This window comes from Lissotriton vulgaris, chromosome 9 (assembly GCF_964263255.1).
Source record: "Lissotriton vulgaris chromosome 9, aLisVul1.2, whole genome shotgun sequence".
Classification (NCBI taxonomy): domain Eukaryota; kingdom Metazoa; phylum Chordata; class Amphibia; order Caudata; family Salamandridae; genus Lissotriton; species Lissotriton vulgaris.
Genome location: NC_141697.1, coordinates 1,062,954,670 through 1,062,980,700, shown reverse-complemented (window position 1 = coordinate 1,062,980,700; position 26,031 = coordinate 1,062,954,670). Strand labels below are relative to the sequence as shown.

General features: G+C 44.6%; 1 protein-coding gene across 1 annotated transcript in view; it reads right to left on the bottom strand.

Annotated features, from left to right (window-relative positions):
* EOGT (EGF domain specific O-linked N-acetylglucosamine transferase) overlaps nucleotides 1-26,031 on the bottom strand; it is a 273,584-nt gene that overhangs the window by 72,183 nt on the left and 175,370 nt on the right. The window contains exons 13-15 of the mRNA XM_086936837.1: nucleotides 18,809-18,895; nucleotides 13,844-13,912; nucleotides 10,113-10,174 (exon numbers count right to left, since the gene is read on the bottom strand). Coding sequence (XP_086792963.1) covers nucleotides 10,113-10,174; nucleotides 13,844-13,912; nucleotides 18,809-18,895 — 218 coding nt within the window. The remainder of the gene's footprint in view (nucleotides 1-10,112; nucleotides 10,175-13,843; nucleotides 13,913-18,808; nucleotides 18,896-26,031) is intronic.

Here is a 26,031-nt window from a genome sequence, read left to right as displayed (position 1 = left end):
TTTCATGTGTCCCGCCTTCCCAGGATAACACTGAGGCTAGACCTTTTCCCTTCCGGTTCAAGTGCTTCGTCTCCAAAAGGTTAGATTGTTCAGCAGAGCTCAGGCTTCACAATGTGGCAACTACCTATGAGTTTTAGAAACCCTGACGTTCAAAATAATGTAGAGTCACAGGGTGGGATTGGCCTATAGAGCAATCTGGCAGTTCCCGAAGAGGTAGTCTGACAGGTCAATGTGTGGGCGACCTTTTTGGCTGTTTGCCACATCCTTTGGAGCCTATTTCAATAGAGGAATTTAAATTTTGTTTAATTGAAAACCTACCTTTTGTAGAAATTATCTTAGTTTGTTGCTGGGGGATTTGGAAGCCTAATTATGCAGAGAAACATTTTTACTCACGAGGCACTGGTGATGCACGACATCTCTTTTGTTAGCACAAGTTCTTATGCTCCTTCACCCAGGAGATTGTGCTGCCAACTTTAAGTGAAGGGTCAGTGTCACATCATGCTTAGCTTCAGTGGTTGAACGGTCAAAGGGCTCTATTCTTTTATTTTTAAGGAACTGTTAGAAATTGAGTTTCTGGTTGGAAGAGATATGTGCTGTTCAAGCAGGAACCACAATCCTAGTCAGGGTAAATCACAACACATCCTAAATTATGCTGTGCTGACCCTCTGGTAGCTTTTCACAGAGCATTCAGGCTTAAATTAAGAGGCAATGTATAAAGTATTTGTTCAGTACTTCAAACAGTAACACAGTGAAAACACCACAAAGAGACTCCACAGAAGCTGAGATTTTTTTTTTATAAATAAGACAAGACAAAAATGACAAAAATCCAAAAAGCAGAAGTTGATATATGCATGTTTACAGAATAAAGATAAAATAGCGTTAGATGCAACTGGCGCTTAAGTGGAATATCTGTTAGCGTTGGACTGAGAGAAAGTCGAAAGTTCAGGCTGACCGCGATAAAGCATGGGCCCGTTGAAATAAAGTCCCCTGATCCAGAATGTGTCGTTGTCAGCAAAGATGCGCGGTACAGCCAAAGCAATCCGTCGATGTCGAGCCACGCAGTGGATGAGATGCGTCGATCTTCTCCATCCAACAGAGGCGGAGTATCGGTTACGAGCCGGGATTAGCTCACGCACCTACCTAGAATAATCAGACAACCATCTATTTTATCCTGTTGAGCCAGCGTCTACGTAAACCCATGGCTACGTAGAGCTCCATCAGAGTGAAATCGATCATGCAGGCCTGTTGCTGGGCCTAAAGACCACAGCGGGAAGTCGTCACACTCTCTGCCTCTCTGCCCCCTCGGACTGTCAAATGGTGAGGAACAATACAGACTCCTGAGGAGAATAAAATGGGCGCAGATCACCATTAATACATTAGATTCATGGAAATCAACATGGACTGGCTGGCCGACTGGGCCCAAGAAGCCGGTCATTATAGGTGAGTGGGAAAATCTCACATTAGATCTGGGCACGCTGCTCCGAGGAAGCACCCCCCACAGCAAAACTACCAGGACAACTTTCACCGTAGGCTCAGTTCCACAGATCAGGATAAGCGCACAGCAACTAAATATAAAACAAAAGCCTTACAAAAAACAGAAGAAACGACGCCTGCAAAAAGCAGCCGAAGTCAGCAGCAAAGACACATACGCAACCGGTCTGGAAATTCAAACGAGACGCCACTGAGGAGAAATGTATAGAGAATTTCGAATTGCTGGCACTGAGCAAGACACAACAATTTTGGCAATACTTAAATAACCTAATTCATTGGTCCTCCAACAGAGGGAACTCGGTCACAGAGGAAACCTGGGTAGTGCAATGAAGTCACTATACACCAGCGATCAGAAGTCTATCTGCATAAATGGACATGTCCCACGCAGCAAATCAGTGAACATCAGAGCTGAGCTTGCTAGATCCCCTGCGGAACCCTCAAATCCAGGCTTGGCAGTAGTACACACGGTCTTAAACAGGATCTGGAAAAATGGAGGCCCAGGCCCTAACGGCTTGCACGGCTCCCTCTTAAGGGAGGTTACATACATTTTTGGTCTTCTAACCTTTCAACACTGTACGCGGAATGTAGGCTTCTGGAGGATGTTCCAGACTCTTGAAGGGGCTCATTGCTTCAACCAATTTTTTAAAAAGGCACAAACACTGACCCAATGAACTACCAGATGATTGCTGTGTTAGATATTGAGGGAAAGGCCTATGCTATAACACTGCTGCAGGAATTAGCGGACTGGGCTCAAACCGAAGGTCTTCTGCCATTTTATCAGACTGGGTTCAGACCAGGGGGCTCAACTGTTGAGAACATCACAGTCCGGTCATACCTAGCCCAACAAGCAGTAGCTCGCCGATCCCCCCTGTTCTCGCCTGCTTCATCGATTACGCAGCAGACGTTGATGGGGTAGTCCGTCACATCCTTTGGCGAAAACTGGTTGGGTGGAACATCTGCCCAAAACTACTGGGTGCCATCAGATTCTTGTATTCAAGAACATGGGTAAGGATCAAACTCTCCAAAGAGTCTGTCACAAAAATAATCACCAAAGATCGGGGGCTAAAGCAGGGCTGTGTCCTGGCACCGTTATTATTTAACTTGTACACTGCTAACCTTGACTCTGCACTGCAGGGGGCCTCCCTCACCACCCCAAAAATTGGAAACAAAATAATTCACCTGATGCAGTATGCCGCCGAAGACCTTGTACTTCTGGACCACACAAAACAGGCCTCCAAAAAGACCTCAATGCCCAGTCTGAATATAATGCCTAGAACGAGCTGGCAGCCAACACAGGCAAATCTAAAATTGTGATCTTCAGTAGCCCCCCAAAGAAAAAGCTCATTAAGTGGTGCCTGGGTACCCTGACCTTGGACTGTGTACAAAGTTACAACTATCTTGGTGCTTGGCTAAAAGAGACTGGCCGCCCCTCACTTCATTTACACAAAATGCGGATGAAAGGGAAGATCGTCACACCCACCCTTTGCAAGCTATATGCTACCTTAGATAGCCCAACAACTACGGCAATTAGAGGTACTTCGGGCCAAACTATTACCATCATTCAACTAGGCGCAACAGGCATTCTGGGGAATGCTTGCGGAAGACTTGAAAAAATACATTGCCCAGCGTACAAACAATATTTAATTTGCCAGCCTGCACAAGAAATGACTTGATTCGCCTCAAAGAAGGGTTGTCTGCCTAAGCAAAATACTTCTACTTGGCAACAGCGGCCCCTGACAATTCCATGAAAGCTCTCATAAAAATAATCTTTGCAAAACCAAACAATCCTTGGTATGCACAACATTCAATAGCAAAGGAACTACTGCAACTAGCCACCGAGAATTGGGATCCAAGTATAATTGAGAACGCAACCATCAAATCATCAATAAAAAAGCAATTGCATTTCCATTCTCGTACTTTAGACATGGAATCCCGTGCAGTCATGGACTTTCATCAAACTTTATGTCTTCCACAAATTTCACAAATACCTAAGCCCCACCTCAAGCAGGAGACAGGCACTAAACCAGATCTTAGCCACACATCCACTTCCCATAAAAGAACTACATCCAACCTGGAAAGCCCTCACAGACATCACAGAGTGTCGCTTATGCAACTACAAAAGGGAGTCCTTGGCACACATACTGTTATGCTGCCCAGCTTTGCAACAAGCCAGCTGACTCCACCTTAGACCTATACTTCTTCAACTGAGCACATGCACAGCGAAGGATGCCGTCTGCTAGCTCTACACCCTGTCCACAGTGAAAAATATGGCCTATTTTAGCAAAGTTACACACCAAACGCACACACTTCTAAAAGACAAAATGGTTCAGGCAGAGATTGACTAACAGCCTGATGAGTCCCACGACATTAGGAACAGCAGCTCCAGAGGACTACCTTTTCCTAGAGTATCCAACACTACTAATGAGCAGTAATGATTTGTATTCTTCATTTATGTTTTTTTAATCATAATGTCAGTACTGGCCGTTTACATATCCTCCCGCCGGCATGATTTTAAGTTTGGCTCAGCTCTAATTCGATCTTAAACTTGACCATCATCTTGCACTATATGTTTTTTAAATTGTAGATTGTAATGGTTTTAAGTAATCACACAATAAATTCAAATTCAGTGAATGAGATGCATCAATTTTCTCCATGCAACAGCGGCAATGCGTTGGTTCAAAGTGCAACGTGCTGGTTCCGAATGCGATGCGCGGCTGCTGCTCCTGCAGAAGGCGATGCGTCAATTCCAAAGACAATTCTCCAATCCCAAAGGCAATGTGCAGAGTCTTCTCGAAGTACTGATGAGGATGCGCTGAATCAGACTCCCACAAAGGGGACTATGCGTTGGCTCTGATGAAGATGTATGGGTTCTGGTTGAACCCACTTCCAAGTGCCCAGGACTGGGTTAGTACCACTTGGCCTGGCAAGACTTGTAGCAAGCAAAGTCCAGGTGTTGTAGCAGGATGTTTTGAAGTCTCTGATGTTACTGAGATTTTGAACAGGAGGCAAGACCTTGGAATCACTTTGGTTTCAAGTGATGAAGGTGCAGTTCTTCTCACCCAGGCAGGAGAACAGCCGGCAGGAGAACAGCAAGCGGCAGGGCAGCTCACTGAGTCAAGAGTCAAACAAAGGAGCAGTCCAGCAGTGTCAGTCCTTTCAGCAACACAGCATATCCACTTCCTGGCAGAGTCTTCACAGGCCCAAAAGTGTACTAAAGATATGGTGTGCGAGGTACAGTACTTAAACCCAGTTGTGACTTAGAAGTAGGGGAGACTTCAAAGAAGGCTTTGAAGTGCACAGAGGTCCTCCCTTCCTGCCCTGGCTCCAGACTCACTACGGGGGGTGAGGGGGGTATGCCGCTTTTTGTGTGTGGACAGGACACAGCCTATTCATGTGTAAGTCCGAGACGGTGCCCAGCTTCTCCCTCCTATCCTCCCAGGAAGACCCATCAAGGTACACCTAAATTCCCTTTGTGTGTGACTGTCTAGAGGGAATACACAAAGCGCAGCTGTAACCGAACCCAGACTGAAAAGAGGCAGCAGGCACCAAATGGCTAAAGTAAGTAAATGCCACCTTTCTAAAAGTGACATTTGCAAAATGTAATTTAAAATCCAATTTCACCATAAGTAGTGATTTTAAATTGTGCGTCCAGTGACTTCAAACTTGAAAAGTCTATCTTTTCACAATTGGGAAACATACTTTTAAGATGCAACAAGGTAATCCCAGTGTTAACATATGGGAGAGATAGGCCTTGCAATAGTGAAAAACGAATTTGGGAATGTTTCAATACCAGGACATGTAAAACTTACAAGTTCATGTTCTGTCTTTTACATATATTGAACTCTGCCCTGTGAGTTAGACAGGGCCTACCATGGGGTGACTTTAGATGTACTAAAAGAGAAGGTTTAGGACTGGCAAGAGGTTTATATTGTCAGGTCGACTGCACATACAGACTCTGCAATGGCAAGCCTAAGCCATGGTTTGAGGGCTACTAAAGTGGGTGGCACATTGAGTGCTGCAGACCCACTAGTAGCATTTACTTTACATGCCCTGGGCACATGTAATGCACATTGGTAGGGAATTATAAGTAAATTAAATATGCCAATTGTGGATACACCAATGTTACCATGATTAGGGGAGAGAGCACAAGCCTTTAGCACTGGTTAACAGGGGCACAGAATCCTAAAGCCAGCAATAACAAAGTCATGAGGAGGAAGGCAAAATGTTTGGGGTGATCCTACAGAAGGCTATTTTCATATACAACATAACCCCCTCAACCTAAAGTCAGGGTAGAATAATCAATACCTTGATGGACTTCCATGCTTAGGGCCTAGAACATGGATAAGGGCCCCCTTCTGCAGGGGCACTTACCAGTTCTATGCCTCTCTGAACCCAGTTGGATCTCTCCGTCTATACTCTCAGGGACCACTAAGCTGACCCCCTATGGACCCCATCTGTGCAACAACTAACTTTAACTTGCTCACAGATGTATACCAGTAGGCAGACAGTACTACCATGGCCGAGAAAGTAATGTGGCCCATTCCACCCCTTGGACCAGACTTCTGTCTCCAACCCAAGGAGAATTATGTCCATAGGGGCAACAACCAACAGAGGTCCGTGACAGCTGTCAGGGTCAACAGCCAGGTCCCAGGCCATCCACTGCCAGGTGGAGGTCCTTTGCAGGGCCGTTGGGTAAGCCTCACTTCCAGCCTTAGGGCTGGTAAGGGGTTCCCTATGGGCTCCAGAGGGTTCCCTGACCTCTAAGGTTTCTTAGTCTGGGGGCAGTGGCACCAGGTGTTGTGCACCCTTTCCCCACTCTTCCTCCCACCAGTGCTGGGGTGATAGTCTGAAACTGGACTTCAACTCAAGGTCAGTACCCTTACGCTGAAAATGTGCCTGGCAAGCCAGGACTTCCAGGGCGGTACAACCACCCCCATCGAAAGTGACACACTCTGTCTGTGTCATGCAAGAGTTTGCCTGGTGCAGATCCGTAGCCCTCTGTCCCTGTGACAGTTTATGGAGCCTCCCTTGGTCAGAAATTACCTCACCAGAATCAGTCTTGGGGGGCTCTGTTCTTAGAGCCGGCAGCCACTGACCCTCCCACTGTGGACTTTTTCAACCTCCTGCCCCTCCAACTGGGCCTCTGTACCTTCAGCTGTGAAGTGGTATCCCCAGCAAATAGAATTGGTACGATGCCTGTAGCTGCGGCCCCACCCTGCTCTCCTGAAGCTCCCACCAGTGGATGGTATCTTGGTACAGATCAGGACATTTTGCTTGTGCCCCCTTTGGGAACAATCCTAGCTCTGGGGCTGCAGATAGGGCCCCCGTGGACACCAAACCCTCCCTTCCTAAGCTTAGAAGGGACATGGGAGCCCTCCTCCCCTCGCTATATTGGGACCGGTCTGGGTCACTGCGTACCTCTCCCTCACACTGATGGGGAACCTGAGTTAACCCTCTAAAGATCACTCCCCAAAGCCCTTTCAGATACTCTGGTACTCAACCAGTGGTCTGCCTTCTTTGCAAGCTCAACCAGGTGTTGGCGTAGCTCAAAACCAATGCTAAACATGTGCTCTCTGGCGACCGAATTTGTACAGCCGCTCATAGCTGTTTATCCTACAATCGTTCACCAAACCAGCCATTGCCTTGACAAAGTAACCCACAAAATCCCACCAGGACTGGTAAGACAGTTTTAGACTGCCCCTGAATTTCAACCTGTACTCTTCTGGTATGAATTCATATTTTTCAACAAGGGTCTCCTTCATGGTGGGATACATCAGCCTGTCTGCCCCCATCTACGGGCAGCAGTGTATCCCTCTAGTCACCAGGAAAATGACTCCAAAGGCCAGTTCCCCAATCCCCCTCGGTTATCCTGTGTACCTCTAGAGCTACTTCCTATGCTTGAAACCACCTGTCAATATCATCACCCTCCTTGAAGTGAGGCACCAAGTCTCTGGGTAAGTAGACTCTTCCCTCAGTGCTGGACACTGTAATTTTGCTGCCACCAATGTTGCTAAACTCTAACAGCTGTTGGGCCTTCAAGTCCAGCTCTTTAAGACTCAGTTCATGAACCAACAAGTTCTTACTTCCTAGGCTCTACCTCAGATCTCCTGTCCTCTGCCAAGGCTTTGTCAGCCTCAGCTCTTCTCTCCTCTGAAGTCAGTTGGGCCAGCTGCCGAATCAGATCACTCTCAGCTTGTCTGTCCTTCAATTCCCCAGTGGCCCAGTTTTGGGAGGAAACACTGCTTCCTGCATATAATGCAGGAGGGGACTGCCTCTCTTTGGGCTCCCCTCGCCACTGCTAAGTCATTTTCCTCCTTTACATCTTCCTCATTATCCTTCTGCGGGTCATCAGCCTCTTAGTCCTCTGCTGCAGTCTTCAGCCAACGCGCTTCCTCAAAAGCATATAGGGCATCCTGGAGGTCCAGGCTGGGGGACCCCATTTTCACAGCCAACCCTCTATCTTTACAGAACTTCCTCAGCTTAGCCTTGCCGAGGGCTTCAATGAGGAGGAGGTCCATCTCATTGTCGTCTGCTAGAACGTTGGAATCCATTTTCAATCCGTTAAGGTATCAAAGGTCAAACAACAAAAAAAGAGTCCCACGTTTATAAAGGTGAGGAATCACATTTGGAAAAGTGACCAATGGAGAGAAAAAAAGTCGAATATCAAATTGGTCTTAAGTATGGAATGGTAGTGTACACCAATCAGTTTAGGGCACTGAACAAACACAAGTCATATCCCAACACTGCTACCAATATTAGAAATTGGATTTCTGGTTGGCAGAGGAATGCATTGTCCAAGCAGAAATCAATCCTAGTCAGGGTAAGTCACAACATACCCTGTATTATCCTGTGCTCACCCACTGGTAGCTTGGCACAGAGCAATCAGGCTTAATTTAAGAGCCAATGTGTAAAGTATTTGTGCAACAGTACCAATTATAAATAAAACAAGACCAAAACAACTAAATTCTAACAACTAGAAGTCAAGATGTGAATTTTTAAAGAATAAAGATACATTAGTGCTAAGAGGCAATACACGCTTAAATGGGATATCTGGTCGCGTTGGACCAGGCAAAAGTAAAAATCTCTGCCTCACCTTGATGGAGCTCGGGCTGGATTAAGGGAACTACTAGGGCCTGCTGACCCAAAGTACCTTGATCCAGAATTCATCGGCGAAGATGCGCAGTGCACCTAAAGCAATGCATCGATGTCGAGCCACGCAGTAGATGAGATGCATCTATTTTCTCCATGCAACAGTGGCGGTGCGGTGGTTCCGAGTGTGAAGCACTGGCTCCGATTGCGATGCGCGGCTCCTATTAATGCAGTAAATGATGCGTCAATTCCAAAGACAATGCGCTGATCCCGAAGGCAATGTGCCAGGTCTGCTCTACGTAACGATGAGGATGCGCTGGTTCCGATTCACGCAAAGGCAAAGATGCACCAGTTCCAATGAGGATGCATGGATTCTGGTTGAAGCAGCACTTTATACCCACTTCCAAGTGCCCAGGGCTGGGTTAACACCTCTTAGCAGGCCACACTTGTAGCAAGCAAAGTCCAGGTGCTGTAGAAGGAGGAGTTGAAGTTTATGAGAGGATTGAAGGAAGTCCTCCCCTCCAGGCCAGGCTCAAGACTCACTACAGGATGGTATGCAGACCTATGTGTGTGATTTTATTAAAGATAAAATAGTGCTTAAAAGCAATAAGTGCTGAAATTTGATATCTGGTCGTGTTGGACCAGGACAAAGTCAAAAGTTCAGGCTGACCACAATGGAGCGCGGGCCGGATAAAGGGATCCACTTGTCCCCACTGAACCAAAGTACCTTGATCTGGAATGCATCGTTGTCACCGAAGATGCAATATTCAGCCGAATCGATGCCTCGGTGTTGGGCCACGCAGTGGATGCGATCCATCGATTTTCTCCACGCTACTACGGCGATGCATCGTTTCCAAATGTGACGCGCTAGTACCAAATGAGAAGCGAGGCTGCCGCTCCCACAGTACGCGATGCGTAGATTCCGAAGACAATGTGCTGATCCTGAAGGGGATGCGCCAGATCCGCTCTACAGATCGATGAGTATGCACTGGTTTTGACTCGCGCAAAGGCGAAGATGTGCCGGTTCCGTTGGGAAGTGTGGGTCCTGGTTAAGTCAGCACTTTATACCCACTTCCAAGGGGCAAGGACTGGGTTGACACCACTTGGCATGGCAAAACTTGCAGCAAGCGAAGTCCACCTGCTGTAGCAGGAGGAGCTGCAGTTTATGAGAAGACAGAAGAAGGTTCTCCCTTCCTGCCCTAGCCCAAGGCTCGCTACAGGGTGTTATGCAGCCCTTTGTGTGTAGACAGGACACAGCCTATTCATGTGAAAGTGTGAGGCTGTGACCAGTGCCCCCGGTGAATGTCTTATTTATCCCAGGCATACAGCTAATGAACTGGCAGACTTCTTCCCGTCAGCATTATTCATCAGTAGTGTATACTCTAGCAGTAGCCCTTGTGACCACCAGAATATAAATCCAAGTTTGGTCGCATTTTCAAACGTTATCCTATGATGTCAGATAACATTACAATAATGAATATGTACAGATATATATATAGTACATTGAAACGTTTAAGGGAACATTTACTTACTTGTATTTAAAATCAACTACTTTGACGTGAAATGTAAGCACAGTTTTCAAAGCGTTTCTCAGCTAAGAAAAAAACAAATAATTTTTAGTTAAGCTACTTCTCACTCAATAAACACTTGAGCTACTTCTCACTCAATAAACACTAGTTAAGAAATGGTATATTACTCATGCAAGTACATCAATTATATGTGCAGATTATTTACATGTAAATGACGCATTGACAAAGCCAATGGGCCACGTTTCTTTATAAATAACACAATCACATTTCCTTAAACACCTTCCATCAGCACATTTCCCAGGCAGGCTACAGTAACTCAAGGCATCACTAGAGGTCCATCAAGTCAGACAAGTCCTGTCTGTAGCAGGCTGTTACTAGAGCTGCTTTGGGTTAAAGACACATATTCTTGCTGTAACAGGCTAGTCCTTAAGCCATTAACTGAGTCACTAGAAAACAGTAAAATAAAGGTGAAAAACAAGAAAAGGGGGCAGGGTAGAAACACCTTTAAAGGTGCCAAACAATTACTCAAGCCTATCTACAAGCAAATGGTAACCCCTACTTCCAAGATCCTGTGTGATGAATTAGTAGATTATTTCTCCACCCAAATCCAAAATATATATAATTAATTCTCATTGGCTGAACCTGAAGATCCACTTAATGACGGCATTACAGTAAGTGCACCCCTTAATACTGAAATAACTATGTCTGCTTACACTCCTTTAAATACTGCTCTCTATTACCTAAAATCCCTGTCATCAAATCAAGTTTCCTGCTTGATCCCTGTCCTATCAAAGACATTCCAAATCTTTCAAGATCTCTTAGTACTTATCATACTGAACTACTCCCTCAACACTGGCCTAGTCCCTCCTATTGCACCGAATCAAAATATTGAAACCCCACTATTGACAAAACCCACAACAGATCCTTTCTTCCTTACGCCCCTATTTTTCAAAGTTTACAGAGTCACTGATCAATGAACAGTTTTCATAATTTCTCGAAAATCACGGACATCTAGATCAGCGATTTCCAGACTGTGGTCCGTGGACCCCAGGAGTCCACTGTCCGTGACACATTCCCAGTGGTTTGCAGGCAGTTATTTGTATGACCAACTGTTTTCGGGCAACAATAAAAGTGTCAAGATAACTCCGGTGACGAATGTACCTGCTGGAGTGAGATGAGAGTTTTTTCTAGTGGCAGCTTAGACTCATCTATGGTAGCACAGATGGTTAATATGCCTGTTGCAAAGATTGAGTACCATGCATTTTAAAGAACAGTATTTTATGTGCATTGCTGAGAGTGGGTTACTACTTTTGCCACAGAGATTCTTTTGTTACTGTGCCGTTCATAAGTTACAATCCTAATCTAGCGCAGTGAACTATGAACTGCCATTAAAGAGGTGCATGAAATCTGCATAGTACAAGTAAGTTGTGATTTTTCCCAGTCTTTTAATATCCTGATGCTGCTAAAAAAGTTTTATTAGGGTAGAAATAAATTCTTATTATTAAAGTCAATGCTAACCGCTGTGTTATGTTGTGAATTCTGAGTTTGTGCTTCTCCAGATCAAGCAATAAAAAATACCTACCAGTATGGATGACATGTGAATTCTACACCTTGTAGTCCCCTTTGCCTTATGTAACATTTTCTGTTCACTGATTTACACACATATGAATCATTGTTTCTGTATGTCACTGATGTAAATTGCTCCGATAGAGGTGCTATAAAACAAATTAAATACATGTGACAAAAGGACTATAGAGAGATGAGAAGCAGTGTTGGGAGGGTGATTGTGGGGGAATCATTGAAGAGCCCCAACAAAGTTTGCTGTATCCTGGTGCACAGTAAGGTCATCATTTACTAAGCTTTAAGGGCTAATACAATGAATATATAATGACAAGTGTTGTAGAATGCACCATTTTTTCTCACATTTTCGTGGGCGAAGAGCTCCCTAAAGCCCGCCTTTTGCATCTTTTTTTCAATGTAAAATAATAATATTATTAGAGTATTTGTTTGGTCTGTACTTGTTTGAGTATTTTTTGCTAAGCACTGTTTTAATGTTTTAAATTAAAATTTTACAAATTGCTTGGGGGGTTCCCTCAGGAGTCAAAAGGTTGGGAACACTGATCTAGATGAAGCACAAGCCAACTCCAGACCTTTCACTAAACAAGGTAATTTGAGCTTGCTGCACTCAACGATCTCTGTAGCATGCTTGACAAAGGCGAATCAGGGGCAATTGTACTCCTTAAAACTCACCTCCTAATATGACTTCAGGGGACGGGGTGAGACGTACACCTGCTTGGAATAGTTTCCTTCCTTTGTTGGAGGATTTTCCCAAGAAGCAGCAAGTTCATCATATCAATCCTCCTTTCACCCAGTACTTTGTAGCATTTCGCAGAGCTCCGCCTGTAGCCGTAAACTATTTAACCTCTACGTAGGCACACTTGCAAACTTCTTGGAAATTATGGAGTAGGCTTTTAATGCTTTGCTAATGGCACTTACTTTATTTCTCTTTTGGTACAAATACCAACACACAGTTTTTACGCAATCGTTTGAGAGGCTCTGACACCAATTCTAGGCTCAGCACCAATCAACGTAAACTCAATCCTACTAAAACAAAAGTTATCTATCTAGGGAATTCCCCTGCTAATATTGAGACCCGGCAGCATTCATGTAACAATGATGCCCCTACTCCAGTTTCTCATGCTGTTCAATCAGCATTTGAGCTTGCTTCAACAAATTTTGAAATTACTGGCTGTGTGTTTATTGCTTTTGCATTTCGTAAGCAAAATAATTCCCCGTCTTCCTCTGACTTGCCAGAAGCGGGTAGTCTTGGCACTCATTTCCTCCAGAGTTGACTACTGTAAAGCTGTCTACCTAGGGCTTGCCCCCTAATTGACAAATCTCAGAACACTGCAATACACCTTAGTAGCACGCCTTATTTTAAGTCTTTCTTGATCTAATCACCCATTGCATTATCTCCACTCTCTTCACTGGTTTCCTATACATAGATGCAATATCTTCAATATCATATGCATCTTTCACATGGCGTTGCACAACATCGGATCTCAATTTATCAACAAGCAACTGGAAAACTATGAACCAATGTGCACCCACCGATCTGCAAATGGCAATCTTTGGACAATATAGCAAATTAAAAGATTCATATGTGGTGGAATATCGTTCAGCTTTATAGCTCCTAAAATCTGGAACTCCTTACTGATTTTTATTCAGTAACCCAAATGTCATCTTGTGTTCAGGAAAGCTATTAAAACATGGTTATTCATCTCCTTCACCAAATATAAGCTGACTCCACAAGCAATTGAATAGGAACTGGGATACCTCAGAGGTCATGTACATCAAATTGTATAATCCATTTATTCTTCAAAGTCTACAAAGGCATCATCCCTGAGCACAGAGTGATTTTGGGCTTATAACTTTCAAGACCTTCTACAAGGAGTAGCTTTTTGTACAAATCAATCCCAATTAAAAATGGCATTGTTGTTAATTTCTAGGTTCTGCTGCAGACTTCTCACAGGACAGAAAGTTGTGTTTTGATGCCACAAGTCTCCCCAAGAAAAGGGTGACTAAGCCACATGGATTTTTCAGGATCATGCAAGTTATGCCACAGGTCTCCCCAAAAACAATGCAAATATTTTACAGTAACCTGGTCTGAAGACTGAAAACTATGAGGTGAAGCAAAATTATAAAACTATACACGTGAAGAAAAGTAAGCTCACCTCAGGTAGATTCAATATTCTTCGGTAGTCCGTACTACGTATTAAAATGGTGACCCGAATTTTGCCATCCTAAATTTAGAAAACAAATGTTTAGCAAATTTGTTTGGTTTCCATCTTGCATGTTGAATGCAAATTCACTCTGTTGGTCAAAAATTGAGATAAAATGGATAACACCAGTTTACAAGATAGCTCTGCACGCATGAGAAATTCATCTACCCTACATTTATGGGACTCACAGCAAATAAGCAAAAAAGTGTGATAAGCCACATGTATTTTTCAGGATCATGCATCAGGATCATGCAAGTTATCTGACTATTGATATTAACAAGACAAGAAAGCATAGGATAGGAATATGTGTATGTAAAGATATGGGATCTATATATAGTGTCAAAATGTATATGTAAAACTAAAATGCAACGGCAAGAATATATTGGTCACACAAAGGGTGAGATCTCTTCTTTAAGGTGATAAAGTGAATGTAAGAAATTGGGTTTAGGATTGAGGGGTAAGCCACAAAATTAACCTGTGCTTAACCCTCGGGTAGCTTGGCACAAAAACAGTCAGGCATAACTTAGAGGAGCTGCGTTAAGTATTTATGCAGGACACACCCAGTAATACAACACAAGATATCTCAAACCAATTTACAAAAGTAGAGAACAATGTAATACATAAAATGAAACCAAAAGAACAAAAATCCAATCACGAGAACTGGAGATATGCAATTTTAAAGGTTTAAGTAAAAACAGCAGCAAGAAACAGAAAGCACTAACTATGAGTATCTGGTCACCCTAAGACCAGGACGAAGTCAGGAAATGCAGGCGGATTGCAATTCAGTGTGGGGCAAAAACAGGGAACAGGTCAGTCCAGCTGAAAAAGTTACCTTCTCAAAGTATGTATGTATGTATGTATGTATGTGTGTTCTTATATAGCGCTCGATTTTAACCCTGGGCATCTCGGCGCTTGCCTTGGGAACCCGTCCTGGTTTTTCCCTGTGAGATCACCCGTGCTGGGCATCCCCAAGGTGAAAGCCAGGCATCCCGCCGCGGGGGCCGTTGTGGAGATTAAGCAAGTTTGTTGCCCAGAGCTGCATAGTGTGAACTCGTGCTTAGAGTGGGCACCGAAGCGAGAATTATCGAGTCCGTGGACAATTGGGTTCAGGACCCTGCCGCGTCGGGAATCGAACCCTGGTCCCGGGTCTGACCTCAGCTTCAGGGTATGCCTCCTCTAACAAGTGAGCCACACTTCTCCACAAAGTCTGGCCCGCAGAGTTCAAAACTTCAGGATTTCATATGAGAAGCTCAACTGATGCCAGCCCTGGGTCTAGGACCTGGAGAGGCACATTTTGCGGATCAGGAACTCACACCAGCAGAGGCTAGCAGGGCACAGGCATATCTTTTTTGCAGGTCCAGGCAGATCCAATTGGAGCAGGTCAGTTGGACTGCTGAGGGGAGGACCCTAGAGCTTGTTGTGTCCATGGAGGTTACAACAGGAAGTCAGTCAACAGACCCTTGGAGTCATCCTGGAAGTCCTGGGTTCAAGGAGATTGTCTCCTCTCCTTCAAGATGCAAAGCTAGCCTCAAACAACAGGCAGTCCCTTTTAGGAGCAAGGCAGTCCTCTGAGAAAGAAGGCAGGCCTCAAGCAGAAGGGCAGTCCTCTGAAGAAGAATGCAGTCCTTCTGAAGTCTTCCACAGGTCAAGGGGTGTACTGATGAGTGGATTAGGAGGTCCAATACTTATACCTAGTGACACCCTCTAAAGTGGGGGAAACTTCTAGTCCACCCCCACATCTGGTTCTGGAAATGTCCTTCCTTCCCCTGCCCAGCCTCCAAAAGGGTCCAAGGTGACAAAAGGCTGGTGCCAAGTTCCTCTGATGAAGGCAGCCTTTGAAATGCAGGTGGGACAGGGAGCAGCTTTGTTGTCTCGCCCCAAAAGGATGGCTCTCTTGCAGCTGACACCCAGGTCCTATTGTTCACTATCTGAGCCCAAAACACATTTGTAATGGAGGAACTATTAGCAGGTCCAGACAGCTGGAAACTCCTAGAAGGCCTTAGAAAGTTTAGGGCAGAAAAATGTCAACTTTCTTTTTAGAGGCATTTCCAAAATTTGAATCTAAAGTCCGACCGTAGAGGATTTTAAATCCCAATTCATTTGAGTCAAATCCTGACATTCATTTCTAACCCCTTCCAAACAAAAGTTAGCACTTAATAAATGTAATAAGGTAACTACCTGTTATCGTAAGGGAGAGGTAAGTTTTGCAGTAATAAAAAACAAATTTAGGAGTTTTTCCATACCAGGACAAGTAAAACTTAAAAACACATGCCATACTATTTAAATACAATGCACCCTGCCCTATGGGTTGTTTAGAGCTGACTTTAGAGCTGGCTTATATGTATTAAAAAGTGATATTTAGGCCTCGCAAAAGGTTTATTTTGTAAACACAACAAGATGATGGACTGAGTGCTGAAAAGTTTCAACCACTCACCCTCAGTCAGGAGATCTGGGTTGAATCCATGGTTTTTTTTGTTCATTATGCCACCCCAGTTTGGAACCAGCCATGTGCAAATCAGCCTTGACCCTGCTCCTCATGGAACAGTCCAGCCCGAACTGCCAGGCAAGGTCCTCCCTGGACCGGAAACAAGCATCCTGGGATCGGTTTCAGGGTATCAGGGGGATGAGTGGCGTGCAGACCCTCGCAAAAAAAGGATTAAAAAAAACTAAAATCTCACAGAAAGAGATGTGGGGACTGGGTAGCATCATGGAATGACTGGAGGGTATGGGTAAATGAAAAAAGCTCACAGGGGAAGACAAACAATGGATGGAGCGGCCCAGCAGCAGCACCTAGCAGCTGCCCGTACCTTGTAATAAAATATTAACAAAAAATAAATACATGAGTCACCAGGACTGGAATGGGGAGTGGGGTGGAGGGACCCCAGAGTGGCAAAAGGGAGTATGAAAGAAAAGCAGGGGCTGAGGAAAAAACAGGAAAGAGAGTAAAAAAACACATATACTCCAATGTTTTCGCGGAATATAAAACAGAATAAGTCACCTCAAGAATGCAGTGGAAGGTTCTCATCAGAACACCGCGAGACGAAAATGCTCTTGGATGGGACAAATACAAGAAAATGGTGAAAAGCCATCGATCAAAGAGCAGTTAACTGAGACAGACAACTAATCCATCTAACTATGAGCAAGAGCTGTTCCAAAATCTACTCTAAGTTTATTAAGCACTAGAAAAACCAGGTCTGCAAAGCGACAGCTAAACCGGTTTACAGCTGAGACCTAAAAAGTGGTCTTTGGTGTATGAATTCACCAAAATATCAATTCAATGTGAACTCAGCGAGTTCAAAGAATGGAAAATGTGGACGTTATTGGAAAACGTAATGCAGTCAGGAATTGCTGGATTCAAAACCTAAGCTCAGAAGGTGGACAGCCTAATTTGTTGACTTAAATATAAACACATGAGGGAGGCAAAAGGATAATAGTTGGCAATATCATCTTTCTATCTTAACATCTACAAATACTATGAACCAACAGAGTGAGGTGTAAGTGAATTGGACACTCTGGTCCAAATAGCAGACAACCCTACTAGAGCCAACTATGTTGCTGTAAAAGGAATCTCAGTCACATATTCCTTGTGGCATGCTTCATCGTGGAGTTGTTCATCCAGAATGCCCCTGCATCTGAAAGGGCTTAACCTATAAGGAAGCACTTGATAATATAAATCTAAAGATCACGTGAAGAAGCTGTGGTTAAAATTACCTAGTAGGCTACCCTGGAGATAATTATATTAGTAGGTCCTCTGGTAAGGTTAAAAATGGAATTACCTAAAGAGATAAGGAATACTCAGTGCCATATCTCTGTACATATTGAGGCAGATTTTAGTTGCTTAGAGGGTCCAATGGCCTTTGTCAGGACCAAAGATCACCCAAATTCAATGTATTGTGAACCAACGTGTAAATCACTTGTGTGAAAAAAAGCACTAATTCATAGGTCTGTTCTCCAGATTGAATAAGCCAGGCTAACTTTCCTGGTAGGGTTTTAGTAAAGCCCCAAAGGGATTGAGGAAGTATGCTGTCTTTATAATGACACTGTCATCAAAGGATGCAGCCCACTGGTAACACCTTGCCTGTGCCCATCCAAGATTTAACTTTAATGCCATGATGACAAGTGAACATTTGGTGCGAAAAAACACCCTATACCTTTATATTTGCAAGGAATATAAAGAATGTCTTTATCTAACGGGTGGACATGTTTAAAGCACATTTCCACTATACTTACCCTCTGATTGTTCAACCAATAATTTACAGAAGTGGAAGTAATCAGGAACTCTGTAAATTGACTTAATTTCTATAGGCACTAGAGGGCATTTTTACAAATCCACTAAAAGGATAAATACACTCAAACCACAGTCCAAACCTACAAGTTATTTTTTCACTTGTAACTTTGTCAATTAGCACACAGGACTTTTTAAGTGTTTGCAGATATCTCATAAGTGGCTATGTGGTCATAATAATCATTATTTTACATCTCTGAACATTAATCCTTTTGCCTACATGATTTTGGATTTTCATGAGAATTCCTATACATTCAGGTTGATGACAATGACTTGATAGTTTCATTCTAACAGGCAGCACTGTATAGACAATGATGTGTTTCTTACAAAAATGTAAACTGCATATTTATAAGCATAGCATGTGAAGGTTAATTTAAAGGTAGGATAACTTAAAAAGAAGCCTTCATTTCTAATCACTACAAGTAACTCAATTTCTTAACTATGCCTTTGCACTTTGTAATACTCATCCAGTCTGTGGAGCAAAGTGAGACATTCAAAAATAGGAGTCATTTTATTGAACCTTTGCTGAAGTCTTAGAAATCAAATCTATAAAAGATGTATAAGAAGTCATTTTTTGTAATAAAAAGAAACTGGAGGCAAAAGGACAATTAGAATTCAAATATATGTCTTACCTTACACCCTTCTTGCGTAATATTTAAACGATGTAATACATGCTGAGAAAATGCTCTAAAGAGTCCTGTGCTGTAACAACCCGATATCTGAAAAAAACAATAATTTGTGAAAATGACTACATATCCAATGTAACAATATCATAGGTCTCGCAATTTTTTATTGGTTTCATGAGCTGGAAATGAGGTAAGTGCATCAATTACTATCTTTAAAATCCTTGTTCCGTGTCTGTCAGGGGGTCCCCTGCTCGGCCCAAGCTGAGCTAACAGACTCTCCGTCTCACCAACAGGTGGACTGCTACGGGCCCTTTAAGAACAGCCCTTGTTTTCATGAGGAAGGCCTCGCCCCTGGACCACCTGACTTTGTGGGCCTATCAGGATCTGCCTCTCGTCATATGAGGGAAGACCCGGAAGACGCCGTGTCTCGTGTAGCCCAGAAGGACTCGTCGTGGGAGGAGGACGTGAAGTGCCAGGAAAACAACGCGAGCTAGACCGAGGAAGTCGAGACCAACACGACGGGATCGGGAGTCAAGACCAAGGCAGCGGAGCCCTTCGCGAGAACCGACACCGGGTGTGGCGAAGGTGCCAGGACGGGACCGGAGGAGAAGCAGACGCTGACAGCTGAACAGCCAGGAGGCCAACGATACCGTGAATCGCCCTGCCACGCGAAGGAGGACGCGTGGCTTCTCCAGGTGCGTGCTCGTTTGGGTTCACTGTTGCAATTTAAGAGGGGAGGGACCGGGTAGGAGATAAGAGGGAGCGTCTGGGCACCGCGTATCTTGTGCACGGTACACGAGTCTCTGTTACTGTTGGTGGTGGTTCTGGCTATTCCCTCACACTCCCCTTCCTTGCAACTCTCTAAGAAGTGACCAGCCCACTAAAAGCCTCTTTGTTTTCTTTTCTTTCATGCGCTGGACAACCCGGACCTCCGCCCAAGGGACTGACCTGAGAACCCAAAAGAAGGATCCTGGACCCTTGCTATTTTTCTGTTACTAAGAACGTTTTTGATTTGGAAACTCAATAAAAAAGAGTTAAAACGTCGCCCTCCAGTGTTGGCTCCTTCCATTCTTGTGACCCAAAGGTGACAAGTGGCAAGCCAGATAGGAGCTTTCCATCTGACAGTACAAGATGGAGGCCTTGTTGAATCAAATGAGTGAAGGGCAGTCCAAACTGGAGTGGGCAATTGGGCGATCTAACGAGCAAGCAAACAGTGATACAGCTACGTTCACTGCAGCTATACAACAGCAGTCTGATCACCTCACTAAACTTGCAGAAGGGCAAACGCAATTGCTGACTGCTTTAGGACAAAGTTGAGCCGCGCACCCTCCTGGAGCAGTAGTACCCCTCCAGAAGTATGTTGCAGGAGATGACCCTGTTTCCTTCTTTTTGAATTTTGAAAGGGCGGCTAGGGCTAGCGCCTGGCCAGGTGAGAGATGGCCCTTCTACTTGGCACCTCTCCTAACTGGGGAAGCACAGGCCGCATACCAGTTGGCCAATAAGGATGGAACAGCCGCTTATGGACATGTGAAGCAAATAGTGCTAGATAGACTGGGGGTAGATGATGAGACTCACAGAAAACGATTCAGACATGAAAGAGGAACCCCAAATGACGCTCCTAAGACTCTTTTTTACAAGTTGAAAGATGCAGCAGACAGGTGGTTAAAACCACAAGAGGGTAATATGGACAACGTCATGAACAAAATCTACCTGGAACAGTTTCTTGAGGCACTGCCCTATGGTACTCAGCGGTGGCTCAGACAGCATGCAGGGTTGACTTTAGATCATGCCATTGAAATGGCTAATTCATACGCTCAAGCTCAAACCAGGCCTGTTTTCCGAGAACCAGAAAAGCCTGTTACCAACAAAAATCTCATAAAAACTGACAAAAAGCTGTATAATACTCAAAGCGAACCCCCTCCTGTTAAGCCTAGACCCTTGAAGGTACAGCCGCGAGTCTTTACGGGTCCACAATGTTATGAGTGCGGTGAATGGGGACATATTGCAAGGTACTGCCGCAAAAAGAAAGAAAAAGAAGAAGAACCCATGGAGGTCGGGTATGCTCCTTGTGCCATCCTGTATGCCCAAGAGACAGGACCAGCATTTTATGTAAGTGTCCTAATAGACAATAAGAAAACCCGTGCATTGTTGGACTCCGGTTTTCGCCATTCCGTGGTAAAGAAAAGTACACTGTCCGCTTCTTCTGTACTCCTGGACCGTACTGTCCGGATTAAATGTGTACACGGGGATGTGCGTACTTACCCTCTAGCCAGGTCACCTTAACAATAGTAAAGGGTACCCAATTGCAATGTGAGTTAGGAGTTCTCCCAGAGCTACCTGAACCCCTTATTATAGGGACTGACAATAAGTGGTTCTCCACTCTGATGTCGGAAGTCTTAGGAAAGCAGTGTAATAATGGGGTCTGGGAGGGACTGTTAACTGAAGAGCCATGGTCCACCGATTCTAACTTCAGGGCGGCTCAGCTAAACGATGCTTCCTTGGCAACGGCTTGGCAGAATGCACAGGATAACAAAGGTTAGAATCAACTAACCTATCCCTGTTTTATTGAACAAAACGGCCTCTTATATCGAGTAGGAGAAGACCAGGCCACTCCCCAGTTAATAGTGCCAACCATGTTTCACGAACAAGTAATGTTTTATGCTCACGCTCACCTTTTGGCAGGTCATTCTGATGCAGAGAAGACTACTAATTCCATCATAGAGCATTTCTATTGGCCAGGGGTGTATGCTCAAGTTAAGAAATACTGTCAGGAATGCCAGATTTGTCAGAAAAGAAATCCTAACATTCCTCCTGAAGTTCCTCTTGTCCCTCTTCCAATCATAGGGAAGCCTTTTGAAAGAATAGGCGTAGACTTCATAGGGCCTTTACCAAAGTCACACAGAGGGTATCAATACGTCATGGTGTTCGTTGACTATGCGACGCGTTACCCCGAGGCGTTTCCTTTGAGGGCAGCTACTAACAGTGCCATTTCTCAAAAGCTGGTTGAATTGTTTGCTAGAATGGGATTCCCCAAGGATCTTATCACAGACCAGGGGACACCGTTCGTGTCTCGTCTCATGAAGCAAGTATGCGCTCTACTAAACGTAAAACATATACGCACTTCGGTATATCACCCACAAACCGATGGCCTGGTAGAACGATACAACGGTTTGATAAAGACCACCTTAAAAAAACTGTTGTCCGGAGATGGCAAACAGTGGGATCAACTGCTTCCGTTGGCCCTTTATGTACTAAGAAGCCAGTACCAAAGTAGTCTAGGAACTTCACCTTTCGAGTTACTGTTTGGAAGGAAACCCCGTACGCTGTTAGAAATAACCAGAGAGAGTTGGGAGAAGACAGGGTCCCAAGACGCTGAAGAGTTGTTAGACTACTCCCAGCAGTTGAAGACCAGGTTACACAAGTTATGGACCTTGTCCTATGAAACGCTAGAGAAAGCACAAGGAAAACAAAAGACCTTTTATGATAAAGGCAAGAAGTGGAGAGAGTTAAACCTGGGCGACTGGGCTCTTGTTCTTCTTCCTACATCTACACACAAACTCCGCAAGGAGTGGCAAGGCCTGTTTCAGGTAGTGAGGAAAATAGGTAGGACTACTTATGCCCTGAAGTTGTCTCCTTCCCGAACCCAGATTTACCACATTAATATATTAAAGAAATGGTTGGGTCCCCCTCCTAAAACCCCTGTATCAGTGTCCTTAGCTACAACTCCTACACATACTATCGACCATACGGTCGTGAATCCTGACCTTCCCGAACCCAGGAAGAAAGAACTGAAGGACTTGCTGTTGAAACATCAGTCCATTTTTTCAGATCAGCCAGGTCAAACCACCTTAGCTGAACACCACATTCCGACCATTCCAGGGGTGACTATAAAACAAAAACCCTATTGAGTCCCAGAAGCCCGACGGGCATTGATAAAAGAGGAGGTACAGAAAATGTTAGAGGCAGGGATCATAGTGCCTTCTAAGAGCAACTGGTCTTCTCCAGTGGTACTAGTACCAAAACCAGATGGAAGTAAGAGGTTTTGTATCGACTTCAGAGCAGTGAACAAGGTCTCTAAACAAGATGGGTATCCTTTACCAAGAGTTGATGAAATGATAGAGCGCCTTGGTGAGGCTCAATATATAACAACCATTGACCTCACCAAAGGATACTGGCAGGTGCCCCTTTCCCCACAGGATCAGGAAAAGACAGCATTCACCACACCAGACGGTCTCTTTCATTTTACAGTCTTACCCTTTGGCCTACATGGGGCTCCTGCTACTTTCCAACGTCTTATGGACACAGTGTTAGCCCCATACCGCCACTTTTCTGCGGCCTACTTGGACGATATAGTCATTCATAGTCCGCACTGGCAGACCCATCTACAACACTTGGGACAGATCCTAGAGGCATTGGAAAAGGCGGGTCTACACATAAATTCTAAAAAGTCGCGCCTAGCCTTTTCTCAAGTTAAATACCTGGGATAAATATTGGGTAACGGTCAGTTGTATCCCCAACAAGAGAAGGTAAAAGCCATTCAATGCCAGAGTTTTTCCAATAACAGGCGGGATCTCCGGGCCTTTCTTGGCTTGGTTGGTTATTACCGACGTTTCATCCCTCACTTTGCGTCTCTCTCAGCTCCTTTGACAGATCTATTGAAGAAAACAGCTACTTCCGTTCAGTTTAAACAACCCTCTTCCCAAGCCCAGGCTGCTTTTCAGGCCCTAAAAGATGTTCTCTCCTCGTCCCCAGTCCTAATAACACCCGACTTTGACAAACCTTTCTATTTACAGACCGATGCTTCAGGGGTTGGGCTGGGCGCTGTTTTGTCACAGCATGATCAGGAAGGGAGGGAAAGACCCATCCTGTATTTGAGCAGGAAACTTTTCCCTAGGGAGACAGTTTATCCCATGATAGAAAAGGAATGCCTGGCTGTGAAATGGAGCATCGAAAAGCTTCGCTATTACCTAGATGGTCGGCATTTTACACTGTTTTCGGACCATGCCCCTTTACAGTGGCTACAGCGGAATAAAGGCCGAAATGATCGCATCCTCCGGTGGTTCTTATCTTTACAACCCTACGATTTTGAAGTGTGTCACCGAAAGGGCTCTGCTCAAACAAATGCTGACTACTTGTCCCGTTATCCACTTTCCCCCGAACGGGAAAAGTCTGGGGGGGGGATGTGTCAGGGGGTCCCCTGCTCGGCCCAAGCTGAGCTAACAGACTCTCCGTCTCACCAACAGGCGGACTGCTACGGGCCCTTTAAGAACAGCCCTTGTTTTCATGAGGAAGGCCTCGCCCCTGGACCACCTGACTTTGTGGGCCTATCAGGATCAGCCTCTCGTCATATGAGGGAAAACCCGGAAGACGCCGTGTCTCGTGTGGCCCAGAAGGACTCGTCGTGGGAGGAGGACGTGAAGCGCCAGGAAAACAACGCGAGCTGGACAGAGGAAGTCGAGACCAACACGACGGGACCGGGAGTCAAGACCAAGGCTGCGGAGCCCTTCGCGAGAACCGACACCGGGTGTGGCGAAGGTGCCAAGACGGGACCGGAGGAGAAGCAGACGCTGACAGCTGAACAGCCAGGAGGCCAACGATACCGCGAATCGCCCAGCCACGCGAAGGAGGACGCGTGGCTTCTCCAGGTGCGTGCTCGTTTGGGTTCACTGTTGCAATTTAAGAGGGGAGGGACCGGGTAGGAGATAAGAGGGAGCGCCTGGGCACCGCGTATCTTGTGCACGGTACACGAGTCTCTGTTACTGTTGGTGGTGGTTCTGGCTATTCCCTCACACTCCCCTTCCTTGCAACTCTCTAAGAAGTGACCAGCCCACTAAAAGCCTCGTTGTTTTCTTTTCTTTCATGCGCTGGACAACCCGGACCTCCGCCCAAGGGACTGACCTGAGAACCCAAAAGAAGGATCCTGGACCCTTGTTATTTTTCTGTTACTAAGAACGTTTTTGATTTGGAAACTCAATAAAAAAGAGTTAAAACGTCGCCCTCCAGTGTTGGCTCCTTCCATTCTTGTGACCCAAAGGTGACAGTGTCCGAGTTTGGACAATTGCCATGAGATATCATGAGTGATGTACTAACCAATGATAATCCCTTCCCTCTGAGATGCTTAGTGTACATTCACAACCTCCTTAGTAGTTTAATCGTTCTTCTGACATAGGTCCATCAGGACCTCCCTAATAAAAATAAACAAACTCTGTCAATTACCTAAAGTCTGGATTTTGAGTCTGCACAACCAAGAAGCTAGGTTGCTTGATGTACTACTATCTGTAAGTGAAGCAAGCATTGGGCAAGACAATTGCTACACCCTCAACCTACAGAACACTATCTAAAAATGAGCCATTATTTCGCAGCTATGGCAGCTCCAACAAAATTGGGAAATAGTGTTTTACGTGTTCACTCAAATCTATTTGAAAGGGCATGTCAGAGAAAGATGTAATGTTCCTCCTATTCCTATGTCCTTTAGGGAAAACCAAATGGGCAAAGCCCCTATCCAAAGATAATGGCATTAAATAACATTTTACCCTCACGAGTGTCTTCAATGTCTTTTCATTTTGTAAGAAAAGAGCATATTGATTCTCTGAGCAACCCAAATACAAAAAAATTACACTGTATTGTGTCTATTATATTTCTATGACAGCCATTCGTAAAATACTGTATGAAGTTGGTCCTGGTACCCGAAGAGAAAAAGAACTGGAAATAGTTTGTGATCACTGACCAATGCAAACTTTGAGGATATCGTGTAGCCTGTGGATAAGGGACCTTCCAACAATTCTTCCACTATGAAGCAATTATGTATACAATGGTAAGGCCCAAACACTGCTCTTCGTAGTCATAGTGACAAATCTATTTTTGTGTGAAAATATACATTTTTTTATTGAAGCATATATACTTGCTGCAATAACAAATGACTAACAATTATTAATTCCATGACATTTGCCACACCCCATTCCACAACAGATGCCGGAAAGAAAAAAGATCGATTCAGCCTTTATACAGAAAGAGGTGAGCATGTTTTACATGCAAATCTTTCGAATACGTTTTAAAAAGCATATTGGTCGAATGTCCAAATTATTTATAACACCTTAGTCCAATTAAAATTCGATCAACAATACTCAAAACATGATACACTTCACCCTTAAAATGGAACGTCCTAGGGTATTTCGCTTTTTACAATGGGGTCACATTAGGCAACCAGCACTAAACCACAGGTATTGCGG